This window comes from Amblyraja radiata, chromosome 13, assembly GCF_010909765.2.
Source record: "Amblyraja radiata isolate CabotCenter1 chromosome 13, sAmbRad1.1.pri, whole genome shotgun sequence".
Lineage (NCBI taxonomy): Eukaryota > Metazoa > Chordata > Chondrichthyes > Rajiformes > Rajidae > Amblyraja > Amblyraja radiata.
Genome location: NC_045968.1, coordinates 55,824,387 through 55,849,551, shown reverse-complemented (window position 1 = coordinate 55,849,551; position 25,165 = coordinate 55,824,387). Strand labels below are relative to the sequence as shown.

At 42.4% G+C, this 25,165-nt stretch overlaps 1 protein-coding gene across 1 annotated transcript in view; it reads right to left on the bottom strand.

The window, feature by feature from the left end:
• Positions 1–4,667: 4,667 nt before the first annotated feature.
• prss56 (serine protease 56) overlaps positions 4,668–25,165 on the bottom strand; it is a 50,104-nt gene continuing 29,606 nt past the window's right edge. Inside the window, exons 12-17 of the mRNA XM_033031017.1 lie at positions 22,118–22,211; positions 19,533–19,710; positions 14,122–14,275; positions 10,598–10,687; positions 7,780–7,886; positions 4,668–4,858 (exon numbers count right to left, since the gene is read on the bottom strand). Of these exons, the coding sequence (XP_032886908.1) occupies positions 4,685–4,858; positions 7,780–7,886; positions 10,598–10,687; positions 14,122–14,275; positions 19,533–19,710; positions 22,118–22,211 (797 nt within the window). The 3' untranslated portion in view covers positions 4,668–4,684. The remainder of the gene's footprint in view (positions 4,859–7,779; positions 7,887–10,597; positions 10,688–14,121; positions 14,276–19,532; positions 19,711–22,117; positions 22,212–25,165) is intronic.

Genomic DNA, 25,165 nt, shown 5'->3' with positions numbered 1-25,165 from the left:
AGGAGTATGACAGAGAAATGACAGAAAAAGTATTAGATTTTCTTTACAAATATCTTACTTCCTTTATTACTGTGACTGGGCAAAATGGGCACCTTGTATCTTCTGAATCTTCTGAATTTATAGTCGGCAGGGCAGTACTCTGCATATCGCCAACTTGGATGTGTCGTGCATACTAACGTGCTGTTAGTGCCCCCTTAAAACTGTCTAGTGAAGGTGATTTGACTATATTGTTGTCTAGTTTATTCCATTCCCTTAAGGTTCTTACAAAGAATGAGTTCTTATAAATATCTGTCCTGGTGAATGGGGTTTCTATTTGCATATCTTTACTCTTTCTTGTTCTCCTTTCTGTTGAGTATGTTATGTATCTATCTGCAGTTTTGCCCACGATCCCCTTTTGAATCTTGTACAACATGGTTAGTCTGTTCCTTGCCCTTCTTGTTTCCAGCATTTCCCATTTCAGGTCGGACAGCATCTGGGTGACACTGCTACCTCTATTGAAGTTCCCGATGCAAAAGCGTGCTGCTTTCCTCTGTACCCCTTCTAGCTTGTGAATATGACCAGTTTTGTATGGGTCCCAGGCGCATGAAGCGTATTCCAGTAAGGGTCTAACCAGTGTTGTATATGCTGTGGTTTTCACTTCCATTGGGCAGAACCACAGGTTTCGTCTAAGGAATCCTAGTTGGCTTTAGTGACCGTGTTGTCCACGCGTTCCCTCCACAAAAGCTTGTTATCAAGATGAACTCCAAGGTATGGTTGAGAACTTGTACAATGAAGTATTTGTCCACAGAAGACGTAGTCTCGAGTAGGTGGTTTCTTCTTGTTTGAAATTACCATAATTGAGCATTTGGTTGGGTTGAAGCTCATCTTCCATGTGTTTTGCCATAATTCCAAGGACTTAAGGTCTTCTTGTAAGGAGTTCATATCCTCTACATCAGTGACAGATGTTTATGCAAGACAATCATCTGCGAAGAGTCTTGTTTTACAATTTATGTGTTCAGGTAGATCATGAATGTACGTCAGGAACAACAGTGGTCCAGTAGCCTTGCGGTACTCCTTGTTCTTCTAAAGAAATGTTTCCTTCACAGGCTACCCTATTGGGGACTTGGGGCCCAAAGTGCCTGTTTCTAAGCTGCGTGACTTTATGATTGTTTAAAGTTTTACAAGTCTTCACAAACCCTCATGTCTTTATACAACCTCATCATGTCTTTAATGTAACCTTACCTGTGTGTCTACAAGGTGTCAGCACTTAACTTACTGAGCCCTCAAATGAGTTCCATACATTTGAGAATGCATTTGAATGATAACTATGCCATAGAAAAATCTGTCTGCAGCATGTTTCAGTGAAAGCAAAATTGTTCTTAGTGAGTGATAACATCAACAAAATTATCAAATAAAATAAATTTGGTTTACTATGAGTTTTATTTTCAGTGGTTTTAGCTTTTCAGCCACAAGTTTGAACCCACATGAAATACTTTGTACAAAGAATAAATAAGTCAACATTTCAGCCATAGCAGCAGTGCATTATGTTTTCTTGCACTTCAATTCACAAAGAAGAAAAATATCATATATACACAAATATGTTCATACACATATAATTTAAAAAAATAAGAATTGCTCTTAGAAATTCCACGCATCTTTTTTTACATACTCCTACAAGCTCTCAAAGTACTTGGGCTAGTATGTGTAATTTAATACCTAATATAACAAAGACCAACAAATCATATAACCTAAGATAGCCACATAATGCTGGAGTAATTCAGCAGGACAGGCAGCATCTATGGAGAGAAGGAATGGGCGATATTTGCATATAACGTAATCATAATCCAGTGTTTTAAACTGGCATTATGGATACTCAAACAAGAACCCAAATGCTCATTTCAGATGAAGGATCTTTGACCCAAACAGATGTTGCTGGACTGGTTGGTTTGTTCCAGCATTTCATTTCAAAATTAGATTCTAACATACTGCAATTTTATTTGGTCTTCCTTAATTGATACTCAATTTACAGAGTGTATATATCTGTAAAGAAAGCTCAAAATCATTCGTTCTTTTGAGTGACTAATTTACTGATTCGCCATCTGCGCTGTGGTTCAATTTGCAGCCTACACCAGTCAGGAATCTACGATGCTTCTCAATTACATAAGGAGGAAATTCTAAATTGGGGTCATAGAGTGATACAGCATGGAAACAGGCTCTTCGGCCCAACTTATCAACATGTCCCAGCTGCACTAGTCCCACCTGCCAGTGCTTGGTCCATATCCCTCCAAACTTGCCCTATCCAGGTACCTGACTTAACTGTTTCTTAACTGAAGAAGGGTATCAACCCGAAACGTCACCCATTCCTTCTCTCCAGAGATGCTGTCTGTCCCGCTGAGTTACTCCAGCTTTTTGTGTCTATTAGCTGTTTCTTCAACGTTGGGATCGTTCCAGTCTCAACTACCTCTTCTGGCAGCTTGTTCCATACACCCACCACCCTTGGATTCCTATTACATCTTTTCCCCTTCACCTTGAACCTATGTCCTCTGGTCCTCGATTCCCCAACTCTGGGCAAGAGATTCTGTGCATCTACCTTATCTATTCCTCGTATTATTTTATACAGCTCTATAAGATCACCCCTCGTCCTGCTGCGCTCCAAGGAGTAGAGACCCAGCCTACTCAACGTCTCCCTATAGCTCAGACCCTCTAGTCCTGGCAACATCCTCGTAAATCTTCTCTGAACCCTTTCAAGCTTGACAACAATTGAACACAATACTCTAAATGTGGTCTCACCGACATCTTAAACAACTGCAACGTGACCTCCCAACATCTGTACTCAATACTTTGACTGATGAAAGCCAACGTGTCAAAAGCCTTTTTGACCACCATATCTATCTGCGACTCAACCTTCAAGGATGCATGCACCCGAGTGAACCATGCACCTGGGGTGAAATGGGGAAACTGGATACTCAGGTTGGTCATTAATAGAAAGCAGAAGGCTGATTGTGTATTGTAATAGGGATGTTTTGCTAGGTGTGGAGGTCTCCGCGCTGTAAGGCAGCAACTCTGCTGTCCTGTGAATTACTTTTCACTCACTATCACACAAAGGACAATGGATATTTATCTCCACTTATATTGGCTGAATATTTTATTATTCTACCACAATTCTGCCTGAGACAAATGCATTATACAACACTAATTCTGTTTCTTAAATTTATTTGGGGTATTAAGGTTAAATCTCAACAATGCAACACCATGCAATGTTTAAGAAATTTTGTACATAAAAAAATAACATTTGTGCCATATTTTACATGATATTTACACAATACTTCTGAAGGGCTTCAATAATGTTAGAATGTATACACAAAGTAAATATTACAATTTATAAATGTTTGGATTTCCCCACCATTTTGAGTCAATAATTGAAAATTCTAGTCAGGAATTGTTATTTTTCGACAGAATAAAATAAGTCATAATTTTGGAAATGTACCACAAAAACTCCTTTCCCCAGAAACCGAGGTTCCTCTCATGTTTCAAAAACTGACTTTTTCCTCAATTATTTCTTACAATCAGGGACAGATGCAGAAAACTACCAATGATACATTTACATAGTATGGTGGAAGGTATATTTTTACCTTCCGGAGTTGAAACTTTTAAGCACAAGTGAAAACACTAAAGACCAACTCTGGCAAAGAAATGAAATGCATTTCACATGTCATGCCTTATCAATTGGTTCCTTTCGAAACAATTCCCTCCAGCGTTTCACAAATATAATGTATTCAAATAATCTTGTGACATAATGGAACACGAGGTTATACTTCCTTGGCCTCCTCTTAACGAGTATATGATAGTTATTTGTACATTAAGTTAACGGTTCAACCAACATGAGATTTGCAAGATGGAGGACCAAATGGCCAAATCCTTATCTTTAGCTGTTGGTTCCATAGAGAGATGCTAGCTGCACCCCTCACCCCTCTGTCCCGTTACATGATCAGTTCATCATGAATTTCCCCTCTTGTACGTTGAAATAAGGAAGTCAGGGACAATGCCAACCCCAGGGTGGTGAATCTGTGGAATTCATTGCCACAGGAGGCTGTGGAGGCCGTCAATTGATATTATTAAGGCAGAGATTGATAGATTCTTGATTAGTACAGGTGTCAGGGGTTATAGGGAAAAGGCAGGAGAATGGGGTTGAGAGGAAGAGATAGTTCAGCCATAATTGAATGGCAGAGTAGACTTGATGGGCCAAATGGCCTAATTCTGCTTCTATCATTTATGATCTTATAAATTTATGAATAACTGAGTCCAAGAGTGAAGCACTGTAGAGAAAAGCTGGATCTGAAGAGCATCTGGTCACCCATATTTGTGGCAGGGATGGGTGGCCTTTGAAGTGGCAGGTTCATAATTGGTCATGAATATAAATGACCTTCCCCTTTGAGTTTGATGCCAGATCTGAGCCAGATGTTACCTCTAAAGGATGAAGCAGTATTTCTTGGATTGATTTAGGGTTTCCATTACATAACAATCACCCCATTTTAATAGGTAAATCATTAACTATTTTGAGATGCCATGTGACTTATTCCTCTCCATGTGGTAATAGTTATATAGATGTTCCAAATCAATATATTTCTCTTGACTTTTTACAAGGGTTAATATGCTTACGTGGCATTGAAAGCAAAAGGACCGAATGCTTCAAATACATCTTTCACTATGTTTTTAAAGTATTTAGAGCTAGGGCAATAATCTGTGCCATGCTCCTGTAAAAGGAATCATTCTCCAGTCCAACCAGACTGTTAAATGTCACAGAGTGACCTCCAACCAGAGCTTTTACACGTGCCTTGTATAGTCCTTTCTCATTTTTGGAAGATGTGTCCACCAGCACCTGGATATGAACAAAATCAGATCAAATAGTGCAGCATTCAACAAAAACGCACTTAGCAATCAGTTGATTATCCTAACTTTATCTACAGTAATTTACAATTCATGTTTGAATTATAAAAACAGTCCACAAAGCAAATGCACCAGTAATACAGAATAGCATGAACAACATACATAATTGACACAAAAAGCTAGAGTAACTCAGCAGGACAGGCAGCATCTCTGGCGGAAAGGAATAGGTGAAGTTTTGGGTCCAGACCCTTCTTTAGACGTCTTGACCCGAAACATCACCTATTCATTTTCTCCAGAGATGCTGTCTGACTCCGTGAGTTACTCCAGCTTTTTCTGGCTATCTTCAATTTAAACAAGCGTCTGCAGTTCCTTCCTACACATAATAAACATTTGTCATTCACTAATAACGCATGGGAAACTAACAATGAAAGAAAAGGTTGAAACCACATTGATAAAAGAATCATCACGAGTATTTGATTTCCTCTGGAAAGAAGAGAAGGGAAGTAAAACTCCATTTGTTGGAGGAATCAGGTGAAGAAAACAGAGTAAGATGATATGATGACTACGGAAAAATATATTTATTTTCACCCTTAACTTTCTAAAACTTTTTTAGAGTCAATGACATCTTTTTGAAGCGCCACGTAGTTTAATATAAGAAATATGACATTTAATTTGCACATAAACAATTCCCACAAGTGATCATGATCCTTTCACCTGTTTTAGCAATGTTGATATTAGGATTAGGTGTAAATCCAGGAGAAACCTGCCTGCTCTTCTGCAAAATAATGCAATCAAGCTTCTTCTCACAGAAGGCAGGAGCCTAATTTAGGGAAAAGATGCTGTACAGGGACTCCAGCGACCCCAAGGTGGCTCAAGCAGGGATGGAGGTGAAAACTGGGAGGAAGTGGAGAGCCGGCGAAGCCGTGCTGCAAGCGGAGTCTCGGATACGCCACAGAGTCCTGGTGGAAGCAGTGACTCGGGGAAGAGCTGGCCTGGGAATCTTCCCAACTCCCCCAGTTTGACAAGACCAAGGGGAATGAGAGGCGCAGGCTGGTCCAGGAGGAAGCGAGGGCAGTGGTGGAGGAGGAGAGGTGTACCAGAGCAGTTGGCTTGAGGCAGCAGGGAGCCTGGACAAGGTGGGAGCAGGCCATGGACCAAAAAGTCACATGGACTGAGCACTGGCAGGCTGAACCACAGCGCATCAAGTTCCTGGTCCAGGCAGTGTATGATGTCCTGCCCAGCCCATCGAACCTCTTCATCTGGGGCAAAGCGGAATCTCCAGATTGCCCGCAATGCTCAGGCAAGGGGACGTTGGAACACATCCTGAGCTGTTGCCCAAAGGCTCTTGGGCAGGGCCGGTACACATGGCGTCACGACCAGGTTCTTAAACCCATTGCAGAAGCCATCAGCATAGGAATCAGCAGCTGCAGACGAGAACGCCCCACCACCCAGATGATCACCTTCGTGAAGGCCGGAGTGCAGCTGCCAAGGACCACAGCAGCCTGTAATTCGTCAGGAATCCTGGCGACTGCGCAGGACTGGCAGCTTTCCGTAGACCTGATGAAACAGCTGAAGTTCCCACAGCACATTGCCACAACCAACCTTGAGGCCAGACATCCTCCTGGCCTCAGAGGCGACCAAAAACATCGTCTTGTTGGAACTGACAGTGTTGAGGGAGGACCGTCTGGAGGAGGCCCACGAGAGGAAGGTGGCCAAGTATGAAGAGCTGGTCATAGACCTATAGCTCCTGTCTAAGCAGGGCTGGAAGGCAAGGTGTATGCCCATCGAGGTTGGCTGCAGAGGTTTTGCAGGGCAATCACTCTACAAAGCCTTGAGTGCACTGGGCATTAACGGAATTACAAGGAGAAAGGCCATCAAGAACACCACAGAGGCAGCGGAGAAAGCCTCGAGCTAGCTTTGAATCAGGAGAGGAGGTCCATGGGGAGGAGCGAATGTCACCTGAACACAAGTCGTGGTCTGATCAACTATGGCTGGATCGCCTGGGAGAGGGTGTCTGATGTTGAAAAACTAAAAACACCCAATGACCCCAGGATCCATCACTGATGATGTGTTCAGGAGCATCAAGAGATGTGTTTTTTTTAATCAAACATGAGATTTAAAAGAAACTCCAGCAGAGCAGCACATCTTTCAGCTGTTCACAAACATGTGTGGCTGCATTTTATGATCATATCTCTGGAGCAAGTCCAAACACCAGATCCTTTGATTCAAAGATAAGAATTCTATTGATTGACCCAAAACGGAAATAGTGGCAGAATGGGCGGCAATGCCAAACATTATGTGTAGGAAGGAACTGCAGACGCTGGTTTACACCGACGATTGACACAAAAAGCTGGAGTAACTCAGCGGATCAGGCAGCATCTCTGGAGAAATGGAGTGGGTGACGTTCAGGTCGAGTCTGAAGAAGGGTCCCCATCTATTCCTTTTCTCCAGAGATGCTGTCTGATCCAATGAGTTACTCCAGATTTTTGGGTCTATCTAAGGCCAAACATTATTCCATCCATAGTGGAGAGCACATTATCCTATAGCACTTTATGAGAATGTCTTTTACAGAAATGTCTATAATGCAGGAAGAGGAATATTCATGATGTAGGCTTTCCACAATAGTTAACTCAATCACAGCATGAGGACGGTTCAGCCAATACATGTGTTTCTCAAAAATAAAGCAAAATAACATTTGGAATCGCTCCTGTCTGGAGCATGAGCTAATGCTGGGCTAATGTGCAAGGCTCACAGGTTGGAAGGAACAGGACGGAAATGTCCCTCTTTCCATTTTTCAAAGGGTGGATGACTTGAAAATATCCACAGTTAATTTACAAATTTAATTTAAACTTATTCACACACCATATGTCGAGCTGTATTTGCCAACATTTAGGAGACAGCAACGATACATACCTCTTTAAAGCTCATTGACAATTCCTCTGTTGATATATCCAGAATCCATTTATATTCATTCATCAATAAGCTAATGTTCAGCAGGGATTCATTTACACTCTGACAGCCTGAACAGAGAGAACAATATTTTCAGCAAGAGAAAGGAGTAATTCTGGTGTTACATACTCGAATATTCGCTCCCAAAAATGACACACTTAACATATAGATAGAAAACATCAATGTCAATCACCGCAAAAGGGCCTGTCCCACTGTACGAGGTAATTCAAGAGTTCTCCCGGGTTTTCCCCTGATTCGAACTCGGAGAATGTCCGTAGCGGGTCCGTAGGAGTTCGTGGATGTCTCGTAGCGGCTCGTACGAGTAACGGTAGGTACTCGGGAAATCCGGTAAACTAGTGAAGTTTTTTCAACACTGAAAAATGTCCACGAGTAAAAAAATACTCGTGATGAAAAAATGTTTTACTTTTTACTCGTACGAGCCGCTACGAGACATCCACGAACTCCTACGGACACTCTACGGACATTCTCCGAGTTTGAATCAGGGGAAAACTCGGGAGAACTCTTGAATTACCTCGTACTGTGGAACAAGCTCTTAACTATGTTAATAAAATATTGCTCTTGATGGTGAGCAAAGTAGAGAGAATATAAGTACTGAACCATTTGGCCCAAGTGTGTATTCTACCCAATAACAGTGGGAGGTCATGATTCTTCTCCCACTCCTATTAATCTAAAACTGGTGCCATGACATATGATTTCTCTGTTCTTTTGTGTTTACCTAAATTCCCACTGGCATGTGCTATTTATCCCAATTAATGCCAGGCAAATTAATAATAAAATATATTATGAGTAAGAAACAGAACAGTTATTGCTGTGTTCTACTTCAAAGCCATGTCTTTAAGTCACTCCTACATGGGTCACCTCCTATGTAGTTTTCAACTACAAGATGTTATTGGTTTTTCATGTCATCACATACTTTCCATATGTTTACTGTTAAGTGCAATATGTTCCTATGCTAATTAGATGTCCCAATTAAACTAGCCCTAGTTGCCGGTGTTTGGCCCATATCCCTATCCTACCCATGTAACTGTACCTTCAGTATTTTGTCCCGGCAGCCTAGAACAAATGCTGACTCATGACTATCAAAATAGTATTCTGGAATCAAATATGGGAAAATATGGGACTGGGTACATCTTCTACCATCATCCTATCAGATTCCAGATTTGGGAAGTACTACCACAGAAACTTTGGATAATTCAGCGGGTCAGGCAGTATTTCTGGAGAATATTGGGTCGGGACTCTTCTTTAGACAAATGCTGACTCCTGACTATTAAATGCAGCAGTGAGGGATAATGATGAGGGTGGGCTAAGTTTTATTTTAGAGGGTGTGTGGCTTCTGTAATCTAGTTACAATTGCAATCATCTAGGAGATGGAGAGTATCCCTTTATACCTCTTGTGTAGGAAGGAACTGCAGATGCTGGTTTAAACCAAAGGTAGGCACAAAAAGCTGGAGTAACTCAGCGGGGCAGGCAGCATCTCTGGAGAGAAGGAATGGGTGACGTTTCGGGTCGAGACTGAAGAGTCTCAACCCAAAAGAGTCTCACCCATTTCTTCTCTCCAAAGATGCTGCCTGTCCCCCTTTATACCTCTTTATTGGGCCATGCAGGTAACAAGAATGGGAAGAATTTGGAATACCAAACCTCTGTTCTTCTCCTGGTTGTGTGGCAATTATTTGGCTGGTCCAGCTGAATTTTGGTTCTGTATTGATTTTCGAATGTTAAAATGAGTGATTTAATGCCTTATTAGCCAAAACAAGGGGAGAAATCCATGAACCGAGACAGGTGGTGGCGCTGAATCTGAATGATAGGTTCTGATGCGCTCAACTAATGCAGGTTATCTTTTTCTGCCATCTGTATGGCACAAAATAGTATGATGCTTCTCCATGTTTTAAGATATGATCATGATCATGATCCCCAATAAAGATTCACCATGAAGATGGCTCACTCAGGTTGTATATATTCACTTTATATGAAGTGGTTCCATCAGCTTTGTTTTCATTTTGACCGGCAGTCCTATCAACCAGATTCAATACAAAGCTGAATACCAAATACTGGTGCAGACCAGTGCCACCATCCCCTAGTTTTAAGGTGAAAAGACACAAAGTGAGTAAATCAGCAGGGCAGGCAGCATCTCTGGAGGACATGAATAGGTGAAATTTCAGGTCAGGACTCTTCTTCAGACTGATTCAGGCCTGGATAGAGTGGATCTGGAGAGCATGTTTACACTAGTGGGAGAGTCTAGGACCAGACTTCATAGCCACAGAATAAAAGGACGTTCCTTTATGAAGAAGATGAGGAAGAATTTATTTAGCAGATGGTGGTGAATCTGTGGAATTCATTGCCACAAAGTTGTGGAGACCAAGTAAATGGATATTTTTAAGGCAGAGATTCTTAATTATTACAGGTGGCAGGGGTTATGGGGAGAAGGCAGGAGAATGGGGTTAGGAGGGAGAGATAGATCAGCCATGATTGAATGGCGGAGTAGACTTGATGGACCAAATGGCCTAATTCTGTCCTATCACTTATGCACTTATGAAAGAAGGATCTCATCTATTCCTTTTCTCCAGAGATGCTGTCTGACCCACTGAGTTACTCCAGCTGTTTTGTATCTATGTTTTCAGTTACTTGTTATTACATTATTATATTTCAATTCAAAGCCTCGGGCTGAGAACCTGAGCCCCATTGAAAGGGTTTGCTTCTTTCAGTGACAATCCCTTCAACATGTGTTAATATTTATTTAGTTGTATACGAGCTGACGACTTACCGTTTGTTTTCAGTAAGTTTCCAGAGTCTGGCAGGTTGTTAGAAACATCTCTTTTCTTTATCCTCAAATCAGTCTTTGATGTGTTCATTCCTATTAAAAATAATTGTTTTAAAATAGCATTACTTTAAGAGCATACTCCAATATCAGCTAGGAAGCAATGATGTTCTACAGTTTTAATTTCAGCAAGTAAATCCAATTTAATATTTTCCAAATTTCTCTTCACTTTTATTTACTTTTTAATCTCCTCCAAACTGGAGGTGTAAATGCTGACCCTGTCCTTATTTATACAGCTGGGCAGATGTGGAAAGAGGTATCACTTTTCCAAGTAAGTCACCACACTCCAGCTTTGAGGGGGCTGGGAGAATCTAATTAAATTATCCTACTGGCTAATGTACAGTCCCTTGAAAATAAAGTGGAGGACTTAAGGGCAAGACTGCTTTATCAAAGGGAGCCGAGGGAATGCTCTGTGTTCTGTTTCACAGAGACATGGCTCACCCCCAGCTCCCCAGACTCAGCGGTCCAGCCTGAAGGGTTCTCCATCCACCGTATGGACCGTACCCTGGCATCTGGGAAAGGGAGAGGAGGGGGCGTCTGCCTCATGGTCAACTCTGCGTGGTGTTCTGACGTGGCAGTCCTGTCCAACTCCTGCTCTCCACACCTCGAACATCTGGCGGTGAAGTGCCGTCCCTTCTACCTCCCAAGAGAATTCACCTCCGTTATCCTGACCGCGGTCTACATCCCACCCCAGGCAGACGTCCGTCTGGCACTGGAGGAGCTGCACGCCGTGGTCAACAAACACCAGACGTCTTACCCCGAGGCATTTACCACCATTGCTGGGGACTTCAATAAGGCGAACCTCAAGAAATCACTCCCCAACTTCCACCAACATGTCTCCTGCTGCACCAGAGGACCTAACACCCTCGACCACTGCTACACCACCATCAAGAATGCCTATCGTTCTATCCCTCACCCTCACTTCGGTAAGTCCGACCATACCGCGGTGCTGCTTCTTCCTGCCTACAGGCAGCAATTGCAGAGCGCACCCCCAGAAGTGCGGACAGCACAGAGCTGGTCGGGGGGGGGGGGGGGCAGAAGAACAACTCCAGGACTGTTTGGAGTCTGTAGACTGGGCAATGTTCAAGGACTCGGCAACGGACTTGAACGAATACGCCACAGTGGTTACAGACTTCATAAAGAAATGTGTGGAGGACTGCATCCCTACAAAAACCTTCCGAGTGTTTCCCAATCAGAAACCTTGGATGAACTTTGAGATCCGCACTCTTCTAAAGTCCAGACACAGGGCATTCATGTCCGATGATACAGTGGCCTACATGAAGTCCAGGTATGACCTTGGTAAGGCCATCAAAAAGGCCAAAAGGGACTTCTGCTCCAAACTGGAGGATGAGACAGATGTTCGGCAGCTGTGGCGGAGCCTGAATGCAATCACCTCCTACAAGGCGAAACCAGGAGGCAGCTCGAATGTCGGTGACGCATCACTCCCTGACAAGCTCAATGCGTTTTGCGCACGCTTTGACAGGGAGTATACTGATGTGCCTTCCCGATCCCCCATTCGCTGTGATGGCATTTCAGTCTCAGTCACAGAGGCCGACGTCAGGAAATCCTTCAGAGGGGTGAACCCCCGAAAAGCGCCTGGACCTGATGGTATACCCGGTCATGTTCTAAAAACCTGTGCGGACCAACTGGCAGGAGTTTTTACGGACATTTTCAACCTCTCACTTCTGAGGTCTGAGGTCCCCACCTGCTTTAAAAGGGCATCAATTATACTGGTGCCCAAAAAGAGTAAGGTGACATGCCTCAATGACTATCGACCAGTGGCACTAATGCCGGTGGTGATGAATTGCTTTGAGAGGCTGATCATGGAGCAAATCAACTCCTACTCGACAAAAACCTGGACCCACTGCAGTTCGCTTACCACCACAACAGATCAACGGTGGATGCGATCTCGCTGGCCCTCCACTCCGCACTGGACCACTTGGACAACAAAAACTCATATGTCAGGCTGTTATTCATCGATTACAGCTCGGCATTCAACACAATCATCCCCTCCAAACTGGTTACCAAACTCGCAGAACTGGGTCTCTGCACATCCCTCTGCAACTGGATCCTCGACTTCCTCATCCACAGACCACAGTCTGTTCGTATTGGTGGAAATGTGTCAGCCTCGATAACAATCAGCACGGGAGCACCTCAAGGCTGCGTGCTCAGCCCCCTGCTGTACTCACTCTATACCCATGACTGCGTAGCCAACCACAGTGCGAACTCCATCATCAAGTTCGCTGACGACACCACTGTTGTGGGACGTATCACTGATGGGGATGAGTCAGAGTACAGAAGAGAGATCGAGCAACTGTCCATATGGTGCCAGCGCAATAACCTGGCCCTCAACACCAGCAAAACCAAGGAACTGATTGTGGACTTTGGAAGGAGTAGGAGGGGGACCCACAGCCCCATTTATATCAACGGGTCGATGGTTGAAAGGGTCAAGAACTTCAAATTCCTGGGCGTGCACATCTCTGAAGATCTTTCCTGGTCCGAGAACACTAACGCAATTATCAAAAAAGCTCATCAGCGCCTCTACTTCCTGAGAAGATTACGGAGAGTCGGTTTGTCAAGGAAGACTCTCTCTAACTTCTACAGGTGCACAGTAGAGAGCATGCTGACCGGTTGCATCGTGGCTTGGTTCGGCAATTTGAGCGCCCTGGAGAGGAAAAGACTACAAAAAGTAGTAAACACTGCCCAGTCCATCATCGGCTCTGACCTTCCTTCCATCGAGGGGATTTATCGCAGTCGCTGCCTCAAAAAGGCTGGCAGTATCATCAAAGACCCACACCATCCTGGCCACACACTCATCTCCCTGCTACCTTCAGGTAGAAGGTACAGGAGCCTGAAGACTGCAACAACCAGGTTCAGGAATAGCTACTTCCCCACAGCCATCAGGCTATTAAACCTGGCTCGGACAAAACTCTGATTATTAATAACCACTTTCTGCTATTTGCACTTTATCAGTTTATTTATTCATGTGTGTATATATTTATATCATGGTATATGGACACATTTATCTGTTTTGTAGTAAATGCCTACTATTTTCTGTGTGCTTAAGCAAAGCAAGAATTTCATTGTCTTATGCAGGGACACATGACAATAAACTCACTTGAACTTGAACTTGAACTTAAATATTTTCCAAACTGAAAGCTTTATTGTCAGTTGGGTAATATTGGGATTTTTCTCAGAAACACATATACTTTGATTTTACTGCAAATTGTTACCGTCTCCACCGAGAAACAGGATAAAGTGTGATTAAATAATAATTTACGCTGGTAAAATGGTTCTGATCACTCATTGCCATTTTTGCCTAACATTAAAACAAATGAAGACATTTTCAATCTGTTTTATATTTGCTAAGCAGCAGCTATAGTCACAAATATTGAAGGAATAGAAGAGAAAATAAGTAATTGACCTGTAAATACTTCAAGTAAATACTTGTGAAAATGTTTTAAATGTACCATTGTGTTCCGAAGATGCCAAGGACAATCGTTCTGTTTCATGTGATAACTTCAGGATAAGATCCAGCAGCTGCTGTACCTCAGGCTGGGACCTCAAGCCTGTTACCAGAGTATGAAGCTGTGTCTTCAGTGATTCCAGCTGGCTTTTGGAACTCTAAAAATAAAACATTGACACATCTTTAAACATTGTTTCTGACTTGCATGAACAAATGGTGTGCTAATGAACACCCTGCTTGCATTATTCTAAAATAGTAACTTCATACTGAAGAACACGTGGCGTTCTTTATTATGACTGAAACATATTTTGTCCTATTCTACCATAAAATATTTTATAAAATATTGTAACTATAATATCCTACGATTATACCAGGCATGGAAAGGTGCTACGGAATACTTCGAAGTACTTGCAGGTCATTAATTAAGAGTATCGCCATCAGTTGTTAAGTGACATAATAATAAGCTGAAACATACCGTTTCTCAATAGTTTGGAAGAGAACTGACAGTGAGTTGAAGGAATTTAGAAACAGGATAACTGGTCTTAAGGCAGGATTTACTGGTATATTTAACAGAAATATGGACAAGTTGAGTCAACTGATTTTTTCCCATGTGGTAGCATATATATTGTATATATTAAAGCAGTTTGGTAAACATCTGCATCCAGTGATTTTTGAATATTATTTCTCAGTAATATAATAATATTTTCAATGTATATTCTACTTCTCTTCCCCATTGTACACTGGACTCCATAAAATGTCATGTTGATTACATGTTTTACAGTAATTGTCAAGAAGCTTTTCTATAGGAAATTGCCAATTTGTGACAAACTAGCAAGATTGTGCTAAGGATTTATCATGAGAGGAATTAAGTTCAATTTTCATCAAACACAATTCTTTACAGCAGCTTGAATGCCTCTTTACTGAATAAAGATGTCCCGATGTGCCTTACAAAGGCCTGAAGGAAAAGGATGCTGAATTAATGAGAGATTTTCAGCGTTGTGCAAAATCTTGTTTGCGTTTATGACTGGTGAGAATTATAATGACCCGAAGTAAAAACTGGCATTTAAAAAAAAATTAAGTCTGAGAGAGGTGTGCAAAGCTGGAAGATGTTAGAAAGAGAATGTGGGAAAATACTATGGAAGAAATTACGTTGAGATCAATGTATAAAGGAAATTGAACTCAGAGCTGAAGAATAGTATATTTTTACATCCACATGCTAACTTCTTAGTTTATTTTCCTCCACTTTCTTTGTTCTCCGGTGAATAGTGGCAGATGCTAGACCATGTGCTCAATCCTGGGAATAATGACTCAGACATGGATGTGCAGGATACAATTTGCAAACTTTCATTTTCAGTTTAGTTTATTGTCACGTGTACCGAGGTACAGTGCAAATCTTTTGTTGCGTGCTATCCAGTCAATTGAAGTACATGATTACAATCGAGTCATTTACAGTGTATATATACATCAGTGATTCCCAACCTGGGGCCATATGGCATGGCAAATTTCAGGGGGGGCCACAGAAAAGTTTTGGGATTTCAGGGGCCACAGGTTCAATGAAGGGGGCCACAGAGCTACCACCCTGTTGCCTCCTAAATTTCTGTTCTAATAAATTTAAATTTATGTAGTTGAAATAATTTTGATGTTTGTGGAATAGAATAAAAGAATATATGTGCAATTAATAGACACTGATATTTTTATGGAAGGTATTATAATATTGAAGTACTTTTTTTCCGCTAATAATGTCAGGGGGGGCCACAGAAAAATTAAAAAAATCCCAAGGGGGCCATGAGCTAAAAAAGGTTGGGAACCACTGAATTATACATGATATTTACATGATAAGGTGCAGATAATGTTGCTTAGATTTGTGTAAAGTTGAAGGAGTATTGCAATACACAGGAGGTACCGGCCGATTGAGTAGGTTTGAAATTTAACAGGGAAGTAGGGATTAATACAAATTTGTCTGAAATAACATGAGAAACACTAAAGACTAAATGGCATAGTTGTAAAGTGTATGGATGAAGACAGAATTATGGAGTATATGAGTTAGTCCTTGAAAGTGGCAGGGCATGTTGTGAAACTGGTTAAAAAAGTACAAGGAATACTGGGATTCATAAATAAAGGCATGGAATACAAAATCACAGAAGTTAATTTGAATATTTATAAAACATGGATAGCCAACAACCAGAGTGTTGTGCCCAATTAGCAGGAGCATAATGGTTTAGTTTAGTTTAGTGTTAGTTTAGAGATACAATGTGGAAACAGACCCGTCGGCCCACTGAGTCCGCACCGACCAGCGATCCCCACACACTAACGCTATCCCACACACACTGGGGACAATTTACAATTTTACCAAGCCAATTAGCCTACAAACCTGACCGTTCTTGGAGTAAGGAAGGAAACCGAAGTTCTCGGAGAAAAACCCACGCAGGTTACGGGGAGAATGTACAATCTCCGTACAGACAGCACCTGTAGGCAGGATCGAACCCGGGTCTCTGGTGCTGTTAGGCAGTAGTGCTACCGGTGCGCCTCTGTGCCACCCTAGAGATTCTGGACATATTGATCCAGATTATTGGTCCAGATTGGTCCAGATCTCCGGTACTAGAGATAGTGCAGAAAGTATTGCTGGGATGAAAGGTTTCAGGTATGCTGTTAAATTGATGAGGCCAGGGTAGGTCTCACCAGACACTGAAGGTTGAGGAGACTCGATGGAGGTGTACAAGACAATTACTGGTGTAGGTAGGTATCTCTTCCCATCATCTGACAGTTGAAGAATGAAGGACAAAGATTTAAAGATTGGGCAAAATACATAAGAAGTGTTGTGGGGATATTTGTTCCACCGTGCAGTCATGAGCTGGAATTTACTGCATGAAGGGTTGGTGCAAACAGAATCAATTGGAGCTCTCGGCAGGGAATGGGAGAGTCACTTGACAGGGATAAGTTGCGAGGTTTGGGGAAAAAGAGGAAGGGAATGGGAGCTAGGATTGCTCTTTTAGGAGTTGGTAGTGAGTCGAATGGCCATCTGATCTGTAACAATTTTATAATTCAAGGTCTATCCAACTTACTGTGTTTTTATTCATTCAAAGGATGGGGAAATCATTGTGAAACCCTTTAACTGTGCATGTCTAATTGGGTCTTGTAGTTAATAGCCTGGAGTCAGTCTTGATCTGATTAAGGTAAGTTTTTTTTAAATATAATTCAATGGGTTTTTATAATAACCCAAGTAGTATCAGGATCAACACTTTAAAATAAAAAGGATTTGATGGATTAAATTGGCAACTGCTAAATAAAGACACATGTGATGAGGATCCACTCCAAAACCAGCAACCCTATCCTTATGTCCAGCACTGCTCTAGAGGAGGTAGAAACATTCACATATCTAGGCAGTGTTGTGGACATCACCAGAGGGGCAGAGGCAGACAGAAAGAGTAGAATCAATAAGGCTAGGGTGGTGTTTAACAAGCTCAGGAAGATCTGGAGCTCAAAACACATCTCAATCAATAACAAAATACACATCTTTGTGAAATGTGAAACAGGTGATGCTGTATGGATCAGAGACATGGAAAACAACAAAACACACTACAAACAGGCTGCAAACAATCATTAACACCTGCCTTAGGAGAATACTTGACATCTGGTGGAGAGACAAAGTAATCAATGGGGACCTGTGGAAAAGAACAAGCCAGGAGCCCATTGATATACAAATTCGAAGGAGAAAATGGAGTTGGATTGGACACACCGTCAGGAACTTGCCACAAACATCTGCCACCCGGCAAGCCCTGAAATGAAACCCCCAAGGAAAAAGGAAAAGAGGTCGCCCCAGGAACAGCTGGAGAAGAGATGTCCAGACAGAAATATTTGAGAGTGGGCTCAACTGGGGAGATCTCGAAAGAACTGCCAACAAGCGAGTGAGGTGGAGGACATTTGTCAATGGGCTATGCTGCTAGAGGAGCAAAAGGCTTAAGAAGAAGAAGACATTAAGATTGGATTTAATCAAGCCTTTCAATGCAACTTACATTTTTCAGATTGTTTTTATTTGAGTAATATTTATATAGATAAACATACTGTAATAATCAAAATGCATTGTAACAGTAACAAGCCGACACTCGTCACCTGAAAGGCAGTTAGATCAATATTTTAAAAGAAGGCAACGTGATACATGGAAAGGTACATTAAATTAGAAAAGCTTGGATGGGCAATTGCACAATCGGCTGTTTGATCTTATTCTGTGCAATTATTCGCTGTTGGAATATACGGTGTTGCTGGTGGACCTATATCTGCACTCTCTACTCACAACTTGCATAATGCTGACTCCTATTATTACTAGAGAATTGGGATTGTGATGTGCCTGGATCAAGAGTCAAGAGTGTTTTATTGTCATTTGTCCCAGATAGAACAATGAAATTCTTATTTGCAGTAGCACAACAGAATATGTGAACATAGTACACTGTAAACAATATAATAAATGAGAGAAAAAAGTTCTGTGTGTGTATATGCGCACGCACACACACACACACACACACACACACACACACACACACACACACACACACACACACACACACACACACACACACACACACACACACACACACACACACACACACACACACACACACACACACACACACACACACACACACTGTGTCCGTGTCTGTGTCCAGCGTGTACGGCATTTTAAAATAACTGAAAGTTAGCCAGTACGTTCTTGAGCCGCGGGAGAGGGAGGGAGGAGCGCGGCTCAGGGCCCTGTCTGTGTTTATGTCCGTGTCTGTGTCCAGCGTGCTTTTATCGGGGACAGCACGTTCTTTTTATGTAAATGAGATCGCATTGTGACATGTCGGCGTTCACCTCCCCCAATCCCAACCCCCCACAATGAAAATCTTAAATATTATTTTGTAAATTAATGGGCAGTTTATGCAAATGAGATGCCATTGTGACATCATATGCTGCTAAGGGCAAGTGTGGGCGCTGTTTACATTTAAAAAAAAGTTTTAAATGTCAATAACTTGTAAAATATAACATCAATCCGAACGAAACTTGATACAAACCACCGCATGACAATTGTGAGAAAGGTGGTCCAAAAATTGTAGCGCAATCGTGTACTGTTTTGCAGTAATTTGACGACATAACCAAATCAGAGATCACATTCAGGTACGCATGCACTCACACATGATGAGAGTTATAGTATAATAGATCTATATGTGTGTGAGTGTGTGTATGTGTGTATGTACAGTATACACACACAAACACGTACATTAAAAAAAATACAAATGATAATAGTGCAAAAAGGCAAAACCAATGCCCCCAAGTCTATATAGTTCAGAGTTTATTTGCAGATCGTCGTGTTTAATAGCCTGTAGCTATAGGGAAGATGCTCTTCCTGTACCTGAACATCACAGTTTTCAGATACCATACCTGAAACAAGATTTGCCTTTCATCTTGAGTTGTGCTTTTCGGTTCCCGTTGTTCAGCATTGAAAGTTACGGGTTGAGCGCTCTCGGCCACCTCAGTGAAGTATGTGATCCAATTGTCTAAATCTGGACCAATATCATTGAACAGGGTTTCAGCCTCTATTGTTCCCACTTCTGCAATTCTTGAAAAGAGAGAAATTCATGTAAATGTATTTTGGTTGCATAGCCATTTAACAATATTGTGGATCATTTATGAGCTACACAGGAAAATAATGATGTGTGGGAAATATCACTACAGGTCCTCCTCTGGTCTTGGCAAGTTTCTGTTGCTGAGACCATTCATAACAAGTGCCTGCAATCCTGCAGCAGCCGACAAATTCATCCCACTGTTCTCCAAAAGGCTTGTTCATTGACTAAGGGCTGAACATACGCCTGCATTCCTAAGCTGGGGAGGACTTGTATTGTGCCAAAGCTAATATTTATGTTCAGTCTCACGTCTCTGGATCATTAGGCTCCATCAACGCGAATTCAGTAACGACCATAAGATGGCTACAAGTGAAGGCTAGATATTGCACTGAGTGAACAAGATTTATACTCCTTGTAAGGCAACTAATAAGTTAGATGAATTATTAGGGTCTGAAAGTACAACTTAAAACAAAATGAGCTGTCAAGATCCAGTAAAAGCAGACCACCAAGTATAATTGCTTGGATTAAATTCATGTTTTCTCAGCAGTATTGTGTACAGTGCACACATCATCAAAATAAGTGATCACCATGTGTAGCTCCAATTGAAGCAGTAGCCCCAGCAATGTTGGTTCTGTCTGAACAAGACCATGCTTGTTAAAGGTTGAGGGCCCACACAAGATATGTTTATGCTTGTTGGCACAAAATGCCCTGCCTCAGTCTTAGAGAACTTATTATTAAAAATCGCCAATGACTTTAAAATATTGCATTATTGAAGAGGTGTCATTTCTGCCCATATGAGACATTAAGCTGGTGTTGGGAGAGTTGTCTTACCAGTCCAGTAATACATATATTTAGGCAGAGGATGGGTGGAAAGTTGATGGAAATTTATCGCCTTGTAATTTATTGATGTAATTTATCGCCTTACTTGGGAATGACGAGAGAGCATGTGTGTTTCTTGGAGTAGTTGACTGAAAGGTTTTCTCTGTTGTTTCTAATCTGAGGTTTGTCACACCTAGACTTATTCTCAGTGTCAGCTGATATGATCCATTTCCTTATCATCGTCTGATTTGATCTGTCGTTTTCATACCTTACCCTTCCATATCTCTAGTCACCCTCTCCCCTGACTCTCAGTCTGAAGAAGGGTCTCGACCCATTCCTTCTCTCCAGCGAATCTCTTCCGCTGAGTTACTCCAGCATTTGGCGTCTATCTTTGATATGATCCATGATTGATGTTTTCTCTTCACCTACTCCCTAATCCGAATGGCCGATGAATGCATTCAACCAGTGGTGTAAAGTGATTGACTCAGTAGCTGAACATAGAACATGGAACAGTACAGCACAAGAACAGGCCCTTCAGCCCACAACATCTGTGCCGAACATAACACCAGGATCATATTTTATCTACCTGCACATAATCAGTAACCATCCATTGTCTGCTTATCCATATACCTATTCAAAAGTCTCTTAAATGCCACTATCGTGTCTGCTTCCACCAGATCTGCTTCCAACTGCATCTAGTCACTCACCACCCTTTCTGCAAAAATGTTGCCTTGCACATCTCCTATACTTTGGCCTTCTCACAAGGTAGTATATGACTGGGAAAAGCAAAGTCCCAGGTTCAATGATGTGATGACATAGCTGATCTTCACTGTGTACAAGCTGGGATTGACAGGAATTCATACAACGAAGAGAAATCTAGTATGTTTCTTCCATTGCTGTCACAAAACATCTGCTAGGCAAGGAATGTACATGGAAAACATAGATAGTTGAGTCCGAACAGCACTTCAATCTTGCTGGGACATTCAAAAGATCATCGTCAATTTTCTACCTCAACTCCTGTTTCCTTCTCTATCCCAAAGTCACTTGATTCCTGTAATATTCAGCATCAGGCTCTGCTATGATATCTCATTGGGCTGCACAATTTAGGTTCACACATGAAGAAGATGTGAGTGGAAGAGGCACTGGGAAGAATTTTATTTCGTGATAGGAGAAGAATTAGGCCATTCGGCCCATCAAGTCCGCTCCTCCATTCAATCATGGCTGATCTATCTCTCCCTCCTAACCCCATTCTCCTGCCTTCTCCCCCTAACCCCTGACCCCGTACTAATCAAGAAACTATCTGTCTCTGCCTTAAAATATCCATTGCCTTGGCCTCCACAGCCTTCTGTGGCAAAGAAATCCACAGATTCACCACCAGACTAAAGAAATTCATCCTCAAAGAATGGTCCTTTATTCTGAGACTATGACCTCTAGTCCTGGACTCTCCCAAAATTTTACCTAGAGTCCCCTTCATATCTCAAGACGTGTTGAGATATGAAGGGGTTGTTGGAGGACACTTGACAAGACTAATTCAAAGGTATTGTGGCAGTACGAGAAATGTGATACACTGAAAATTGTCCTCACCTGTTGTTGATATCTGCTGAAGCCTTTATGCCCAAATGCGAGTCCAGAGACCGCCCATGTCTTTCTCCCTTTACAGCAGTTGTTTGTATCTGTTCTTTTAATGGTATAAATATATATAAACAAATATTAATTAACAAATCAAACCGGAAATCTTCATTTTTCTCAAAAAAATATTCATAACCAAACAAAAGGGTTTTGTAGAAACTGGGAACTACAGATGTTGGTTTACAAAACAAAAGACACAAAGTGCTGGAGTAACAAAAGCAGGTCAGGCAACATCTCTGGAGAACACGGATAGATGATGTTTTGAGTTGTGATCCTTCTTCAGAATGGGATTTGTATATAGTTTCATAGAGTCATAGAGTCATACAGCGTGGAATAGGCCCTTCGGTCCAACTTGCCCACACCGGCGAACATGTCCCAGACTCACTAGTCCCACCTGACTGTGTTTGGCCCATATCCCTCCAAACATGTCCTTTCCATGCACCTATATAACTGTTTCTTAAACGTTGCAATTGCCCCTGCCTCAAGTATCTCCTCTGGCAGCTCGTTCCATGCACCTAACACCCTTTGTGGGGAAAGCTACCCCTCAGATTCCTATTAAATCTTTTCCCCTTCAACTCTGGTCCTCAATTCCTCAGCTCTGGGCAAGAGACTCTGTGCATCTCTCTGATCTATTCCTCTCATGATTTTATACACCTCTATAAGATCACCCCTCATTCTCCTGTCCCAGCCTACTCAACCTCTCCCTATAGCTCAGACCCTCTAGACCTGGCAACATGCTCGTAAATCTTCTCTGTACCCTTTCTTGCTTGATGACATATTGATCTGATTTGTTATATTAGGATGGCAATGACCATAAGAATGCTTCTCTGGGTTCTGTACATCTGGTAACACTTCCTCTGAAGTGTTTTGGAATTAGAGGGGTGAGTTAGAAGCTATTAGAACCCTCTATTTTCCAACACACTGGACTTGAATATTGTTTCAGCATATGGACCAGCCAAATAGCAATTAGCCTTTCACAACTGCCCACACACCTTGATGTGTTGGTACTTGCCCTTGTGATTGCAATGATATCCAGTAACTAACTCGTCAGGGACATGCGCAGGAACATACATTTGACTGCTTATGAATAGACTCAACCGATGCATGTTATCCTGATGATGCATATCATTAATATCAGTAATCATTAATGGTGGCCCAACCCCTTCTCACAATGGAAGGAGACAGAGCATTTTGGAGTAAGTCTAGCATATAGTTAATATATCTTCAATTTGCTCTTTTTTAATCACCTGGGCACAAAGAAAGAGAATAAGACCATGGGAAGCATTGTGGCACAGTGGTAGAGTGGTAGTGCTGCTGCCTCACAGTGCCAGAGACCCAGGTTTGATCCTGACAATTGGTGCCGACTGTGTGGAGTTTCCTCCCACATTCCGTAGACTTGCAGGTCAGTTAATTGGCTTCTGTAAATTTCCCTTATGTGTAGGTTGTGAAAGAGTGATAACCCCTCTGTCGGTGGATCAACAGCTTCCTGACAGACAGGAAGCAGCATGTGAAGCTGGGAAAGCACATCTCGGACCCGCAAACACTCAACATTGGAGCACCGCAAGGCTGCATACTCTCTCCTCTCCTCTACTCTCTCTACACCAACGACTGCACCTCCACAGACACCTCTGCCAAGCTTCTCAAGTTTGCGGACGACAACCTTGATTGGACTGATCCAGGATGGGGCGGAACCTGCCTACAGACAGGAAGTGTCACAGCTGGCATCCTGGTGCCGTCGCAACAACCTAGAGCTCAATGCTCTTAATACAGCGGAATTGATTGTAGACTTTAGGAGAGCTCCCCCTCCCCTCACCCCACTCACCATCAACAACACCACAGTCACATCTGTGGAGTCTTTTAAGTTCCTGGGAACTATCATCTCCAAAGATCTTAAGTGGGGGACTACCATCGACTCCACAGTCAAAAAGACACAACCGAGGATGTACTTCCTACGGCAGCTGAGGAAGCACAATCTGCCACAGGCAATGATGGTCCAATTCTACACGGCCATCATAGAGTCTGTTCTCACCTTCTCCATCATGGTCTGGTTTGGCTCAGCCACCAAGCACGACACCTGGAGGCTGCAGCGAATTGTCCGATCAGCAGAGAAGGTTATTGGCTGCAACCTTCCCTCCATTGATGAACTGTACACTGCAAGGGCCAGGAAGCGAGCGGGCAAGATCATCTCTGACCCCTCTCACCCTGACCACAAACTCTTTGAATCACTTCCCTCTGGAAGGCGACTCCGGATTGCCAAAGCTGCCACAGCCAGACATAAAAACAGTTTTTATCCACGAGTAGTTGCTCTACTCAACAGTCAAAAATCTGTAGCCTCCCTTTGATCTGGTATTTTGTTGGTTCACATGCTTGATCAATGGTGTTTTATCATTAATGTTTTATCATTATTAATGTTTAGTGTTTTCTGAGTAATTCGCAACTGTCACTGTATGTCATGTTGTTACTTGTGGGCGGAGCACCAAGGCACATTCCTTGTATGTGAATACGGCCAATAAACGTACTTACTAACTTACTTACATAGAACTAGTGTACAAGTAAAGTAATGGACTTGGTGCGACCAAATGGCCTGTTTCCACGCTGTATCTTAAAACTAAAACTAAAAATTCTAAAACTGTAAATGTGCTGATAGTCTCAAGGGGCCAATTATTTCCAGAAATAATGAAAAACTTTATATGGAGAATTGTAAATCTTTGTAATCTCTATCTCAGATAGAGTTGCCAACTGTCCCGTATTAGCTGGGACATCCCGTATATTGGGCTAAATTAGTTCGTCCCGTACGGGACCGCCCTTGTCCCTTATTTGACTGCTACTACTCGGGTCGAGGGGACTATCGGGTTGGTGCGTCGTGTCTGGCCCCGCCTCACCCGTCCCGACGTAGTGCAGCCCATGGAGTGCAGCAGCAGCGCCTCGCCCGTAGTTCCGTTGGTCGGCAGCCCAGCCAGCTGTCTGACCTTTGGACCTTTGCTTACCGCCAACACCACCACT